This window comes from Elephantulus edwardii, unplaced genomic scaffold, assembly GCF_000299155.1.
Source record: "Elephantulus edwardii isolate Elephantulus edwardi_28Jun2011 unplaced genomic scaffold, EleEdw1.0 scaffold00223, whole genome shotgun sequence".
Classification (NCBI taxonomy): Eukaryota; Metazoa; Chordata; class Mammalia; order Macroscelidea; family Macroscelididae; genus Elephantulus; species Elephantulus edwardii.
The window spans coordinates 2,969,771-2,976,526 of record NW_006399973.1 but is presented as its reverse complement, the minus strand read 5'-3'; the positions used below and the strand labels follow the sequence as shown (position 1 = coordinate 2,976,526).

General features: G+C 39.9%; 1 protein-coding gene across 1 annotated transcript; it reads left to right on the top strand.

Moving 5' to 3' along the window:
* Positions 1 to 280: 280 nt before the first annotated feature.
* LOC102867915 (acyl-CoA-binding protein-like) lies at positions 281 to 544 on the top strand. Its single transcript, XM_006898214.1, has one exon. It carries the CDS (start codon positions 281 to 283, stop codon positions 542 to 544), a length of 264 nt encoding a protein of 87 aa, XP_006898276.1.
* Positions 545 to 6,756: the final 6,212 nt, after the last annotated feature.

Here is a 6,756-nt window from a genome sequence, read left to right as displayed (position 1 = left end):
AATTTTCATCCCTGCCCATCCTCACCCTTCTCCTCCCAACCCTTACCTCCGTTTATCCCCAACATATTTTTCCCAATTAAAAAAAAAAGGATCAATCTAAATGTAAGAACTGCAACTATTAAGCTTTTGGAACAAAACAGGATATTGCTTAGGGGTCTAGTTTTTTACAATGGATTCTCAGCTATGGCATCAAAAGAATGTGCCACAAAACCCAAAAGAATAAGCGATATTGGTCGTCCTGTCATCCTGCCTGCCCCGGGAGTCCTCTGCAGAATGTAGAATGATCCAGGCTGAGTTTGACAAAGCTGCTGAAGATGGTAAGCACCTCAAGGCCAAGTCAGCTGATGAAGAGATGTTGTTTATCTACAGCTGGTACAAACAATCAACCATGAGTGACATAAACACAGAACGGCCTGGAATGTTGGACTGCAAAGGGAAGGCCAAGTGGGATGCCTGGAGTGAGCTAAAAGGTACCTCCAAAGAAGAAGTCATGAAAGCTTACATAGACAAAGTGGAGGAGCTGATGAAGAAATACAGAATGTGAGAGGTGGGCTGTGGCTATCAGTCAAGCATTGGATCCAAACAGATGTTAAAACCTTGTTTTTTCTAATACTGCGGTTGAAGTAATGAAAATAACCCATTAACCCAGTTTCTCAAGCTGTCCAAAATGAGGCCTTAGCAGACTAAGAGCAAACACTTACTGATTTGTGCTCCGCAGTTTATTTGTAGATCAGTTAAAATTTGATACTTTTTTAAAAAAAAGAATATTCAATATTGTCACAAATGGGAACATGTGTGCATAAAAAGACTGAACAAAATGAGGGGTCAGTGTGGAAGAAAATATTTGGGAACAATATACATCTGGTAAGGATACAGAATATATAATGAAACTCCTTAAAATAAAAACAATCCATCATAAAAGGAACAAAGGACTTGTATAAACATTTAACCAAGGGAGATAAACAAAATGGTCAACAAACACATGAAAACATGCTCAATATCTTTTTTATAAAAAACAAAGAATCAAAAACCCATCTCATTGATGTTGAGCCAGATGTGACTCATAGCTGACCCTCTGTTGAATTTTTCAGGCTGTAAATTGCACAGGAGACAGTGTGTTTCCCCCTGCTCTGAGCTGCTGGTACTTCCAAACTGCCAGGGAAGTGCAGCCTCTGGGTTAGCAACACAGCTCCCTAAAGACTAAGCTACCAGAGCTCTTAAATCATAGTCACAGTCACTCTATCAATCCATCTTGCTGAGGGGGTCTTCCTCTCCTTCGCTTCCTCTCCACCTTTCCAGACATGATGTCTCTTTCCAAGGACTAGCCTCTCCTGACAATATGCCAAAAGTATACGAGCTGAAGCTTCGCCATTCTTCCCTCCACAGAGCACACTGGTTGCCCCTTCTCCAAAATATAGGTTTGTTCTTTTGTCAGTCCATGGGATAGTCAGTACTCTTCTCCAACAGGAGCTGCAACTACAACCCCAGAGGCATACAGTTCGAATCCACCAGATGCTCTGCCTGGTAAGGAGGGGCAGTCTCCTCCTGTACCAGTCAGATCTGATTTGACGGTACACTTACACAAAAATAATAAAATAAAAAAAAATTTAAAAATACAAATAAACAAACAAAAAAAACCCTCAATGATAAATAGCAGGTCATTGGAAAGACTACAGCTTGAATCAGGTGCACTTTAGTCTTTAAAGTGACATCATTGTTTTTCAGGTCTTTGGAGAGGTTCCTCACAACAGAGTTTCCCAATGCTGTATGTCTCCTGATCTCCTCACTACTAGTATCAAGTGTGTTGATTGTGCATACAAGTAAGATGAAATCATTGACAGTTTCATTCTTGTCTTCATCTATCATGATTGTCTTCTACATACTTCCAACACTTCAAAATAGAAACATAAAAAGGTACAACAACGTTCACTGTAGTACCATTCATAACAGTGAAAAAATAGAAACAACTTAAATGCCCAACAGATGAATGGGTCGACTACACACACTCACTGGTGTATTATACAGTCAGGAAAAAGTGAAATTCTGACAAATCCTCTAATAAGGATGAACCTTGGAAACATCATACTCAGTATGTTGTTGTTGTTATGTGCCATCAAGTCACTTGCGACTCATAGCGACAACAGCCCTAAACTCTGCCCAATCCTGTGCCAATCTCACCAGCTCCGACACACCTACCCCCATTACCCCAGTCACTGAATCAATCCATTTCATCAAGGGTCTTCCTATCCTGCGCTGTCCCTCCACTCTCCCAAGAATGACGTCCCTCTGTAAGGACTGGTCCCTCCTTGCAACATGTCCAAAGTATGTCAGACGAAGCTTCAGAATTCTTGCCTCCAAGGAGCAGCCCGGCTTCACCCTCTCCAGGACAAACCTGTTCGTTTTCTTAGCAGTCCATGGTGTATTCAATACTTTTCTCCAACACCATAGCTCAAAGGCATCAATTTTCCTCCTATCATCCCTAGTCATTGTCCGGCTCGCTGATGTATAGCAAGTGATTGCAAAGACCATGGCATGTATCAGGCGCACCTTAGTCTCCAGACTGACATTGTTGCACTTCAGAGGTCTCTAATCACAGAGTTTCCCATCGCAATACATCTTTTAAATTCCTGGCTGCTGGTGCCAAGAGGGTTGACTGTGGAGCCAAGCAAACCAAAACTGTGAACAATCTCAATATTTTCACCATACATTATGATGCTCCCAATCAGCCCTGTGGTGAGAATCTCTGTTTTCTTGATATTGAGCCTCAATCCATACTGAAGACTGCAGTCCCTTACCTTCCACACCAAGCACTTCAGGTCCTCCTCAGTTTCAGCAAGCAGGGTTGTGTCATCTGCTTAATGCAGATTGTTGATGATTCTTCCTCCAATTCTGATGCCACATTTCTCCTCATAGAGCCCAGCCTCCCAGATAATCTGTTATGTATAAAGGTTGTAAAGGTATGGAGACAACATCCAGCCCTGGCATACACCCTTCCCAATTTTAAACCATGCAGTGTTTCCCTGCTGTTCTGATGACTGCCTCCTGGTCCAAGTATAGATTTTGCCTTAGCACAATCAAGAGTTCTGGGATTCCCATTCTTCTCAGAGTTAGCCACGGTTTGTTATGATCCACATACTCAAATGCCTTTGCGTAATCAATGAAACAAAGACGTTCTTCTAGTACTCCTTGCTTTCAACCAAGATCCATCTAACATTAGCTACAATATCCCTAGTACTACGACCCCATCTAAACCCAGCCTGCACTTCTGGTAGTTCTCTATTGATGTGCTGTTCCAGTCATTTTTGGATAATCTTCAGCAGAATCTTGCTTGCTCATGATATTAATGATATTGTATGCAGTGTGTGCGGGGAGGGGTACATTGCAAAGAGAGTGGGGAGAGAGTTAATTGTGCAACAATGAACTAATATTTTTTAAAAAATGTAAATGGAGGGAGAGGAAGTAAAAGGTACAACAAAGAATGCATGAAAAACCTAACTTCTCTGTAAATTTTTGTTAAAATCACAATTAAAATAAAAAAGTTAAAAAGATATTGTATATTATCACATTAAATATCTGAAAAACTCAAGCTCAGTGCCTTTGAGATGGTTCCACCTCAAAGAACCCTCCACTGGGTTTTTGGGCTTGTAAATTGTAATAAGAGGAACCTATTCATTTTTCTACCACGAAGCTGCTGGTAGGTCCACACCTTTTGGGTTAACAGTGCAACTGGCCACTAGGCCTCTTCATGCAATACGTAGAATAAGTAAATGTAGAAAAAAGAATGCAGCCCTGGAGGCACCATGAGTTAAAGCACTTCTTGGCTGTAAAATGGAAGGTCAACAGTTTGAACTCACCAGCTGCTCTGCAAGAGAAAGATGTAGTAGTCTGCTCCACGTGTATAGCTTTGTATGGGACAATTCTACCCTGTCCTATGGTCACTGAGCCTGAATCACAATGGTTTTAGGTTTTGGTTTAGTGGAGACTAAGAAATGCCTAGGTGTTGTGCATGGTTAACATGCTTGGTAACTAACAAAAAGGTTTGAATCAATCTGGAGATACCTAGGAAGAACTTAAAAGAAAATGCAGCCTTTAAGTACTCTAGGGACACAGTTCTACTGCAACACACCTGGAGTCCCTCACCATCAATCTACTCAGTGGCAATGGGCCTGATTTTGCCTTGGTATATTGAGAACAAAATTTGGAGAGAGTAGGAAAGAAGGAATTCTTGTTTAAAGGGCACTAACATGTGCTTGCTTTGGCAGCACATATACTAAAACTGGAATTATACAGAGATTAGCATGGTCCCTGTGCATGAATGACACGCAAATTCTTGAAGTGTTCTTGAAGTATAAAAGAAAAAAAAAAGCACTAATGTTAAGGATGATGGTAAACATTGGACAGTGTTGATGGTGGCACAACATGGTGAATGTGATTAATATTACTAAATTGTACATGTAAAAAAATACTGAAATGGCAAATGTTTTGCTACATACTATTTCACTGCAATAAAGCAATTATTAAGAAACCTGAAGTAACAACAAACCTTTTGTCCCAGTTTCTGAGGTTCAGGAATCTGGAAATAACTTGGGTAGATGTTTCTGGCTTAGAGCTTCTGAAGAGATTGAAGTCCAGTTGTTTTTAGTAGACATTACTGTTATCTCATGACTTACATGGCGCTGGAGAATCCATCTCCAAGCTCACTCACATACTATTGGTACTTTGCTGGCTGCTGGGCCAGGGACTTGTAATTAAATGCATCTCTCTATGTGCTGCCCATGTGTCCTGAAAACTGGTTTTCCATAGACTTATCCAAAGGAAGGCAAACACATTGTCTGAGAAGGAATTTAATTTCTTTTGAACGTTTTGGTCTTATAGACCAATCTTGATACAGTATGGAAGGGAATTTACTATATATAAAAAGTGACTATCAAAAGGCAAGCTTCACCACAGTGGCTATCAAATTTCTAAGGTTTTTTATTCTATAGAGTAAGAGTTTTATTTTAAAATGGATCTTTCAGTTAGTATTTATGCTAAGCTTGATATGCTGTCCTTTGCAGCTACTTATATTTATAAAGGAATTTTTTATTGCAAGAAGAGTTTTGAAAAGTTTTTAAAAATTGTGATAATAAAAGTTTGAAGACCACACTGCCTTAGACAGCAGTTCTAGTAGTTTAATATCCAGTGTGTCCTCCCTTTCATGTTTCACTGGCTCTTTATCTCCCCCCTGTGGTGTTCTTTTATCTTAAAGGTATGAACTGATAAATGAAAAATGTTGAAATTAAAACTAGAATCAGTCCTGCTTTGTAAATGGAAAATACAACTTGAAATTTGGACATGACTGCCCTGAACATTTAGGGATGCTGCATATCATGCTGTTAGGTGCCATGGAGTTTGACTCATTAGCGACCCTAGGAACAAAAGATCTGAACCTTGTTCTATCCTGTGCCATCCTTACACTTCCTGACACACAAGAGCCCATGTTAAGAACTAGGAATTTGGACTTCTAAAATTAACTTGTTATGGACCATTTATGACCAAGGATAGCTCAGTATTGTAGCTGCGGGGGTGGGGTGGGAATACATCAAAATACTAGTCTACAACCTACTAAAGTTATAACCTAGAAAGTAGAGTGCCTAGATATTCAGAGAAGAAACGTAGTATTTTAATTGTATATAATTTGCAGAAGTCAAAGTCAAATTCTGTTCACTTTATTTGGTTTATCATCACCACATTAGGTGCCCCTAAATTGACTACTCACAGGAACCCTATGAATAATGGATCTGAGCTTTGCCTTATTCTTATCCTTACTATCTCTGACATGCTTTAGCTCATTGTTTCCACCACTGGGTAAATCCCACTTGTTGAGGGTCATCTTCCTCTGACCTTTCACTATCCCAGCATGATGTCTTTTCCAAGACTAGCCCCTTCTGACAACATGCTCAAAGTGTGTGACAGCACATTTGACCATCCTTCTGAGGAGCACCCTGGTTTCACTTCCTCCAAAGACAGACTTGGTAGTACTTTTACTAATCCATGGGATATTCCATAATCTTTTTCAACACCACAAGTCAAATGCATTGCCTCTTCTGTCATCCTTATTGTCCAACTTTCAGAAGGCATTTTATATCCCAGATAAGAACTGGTTTAGTTGACCTAAATCCCAAATGTACAAAGCCAGTAATGATAGATAACAGATGTTTTAAATGCTCAGAACTTACTGAGGCATACCACAATGAACACAAATTTGAACAATTCAAGTCTTTTAGTACGAACTAGTAAATCTGACTTCTTGTTGTGTACTGTCAAGTCAGAACTGACTCACTGCAGTCAGTTTGTGGGTTTTCAGGGGTAGTAAATCACATGAAAGGTTGCCAATCCTTCCATGGAGCAAGAGGTGGATTTGAACCATGTGCCTTTGGGTTGCAGTGCAGCTCCTTAACACTAGGCCGCCAGAGCACTCTAGAAAATCTTACTAGGAATACTATTTTATTCCTAACAATTTATCATTGGATAATGAAGGAAAAACCCTGTATCATTCTCTATTAACTTAAGAGGAAATGTGCTATGCTCAAACTGTTTAAAATAATTTTTAGAATTATTAGAATATCACATCTTGCTTGTTGTTGTTATGTGCCGTCAAGTCGCTTGCGACTCATAGTGACCCTATGTACAACAGCCCTAAACTCTGCTCTGTCCTGTGCCAATCTCACTGTCTCTGACACTCCCATTCCAATTATCCCAGTCACTGAATCAATC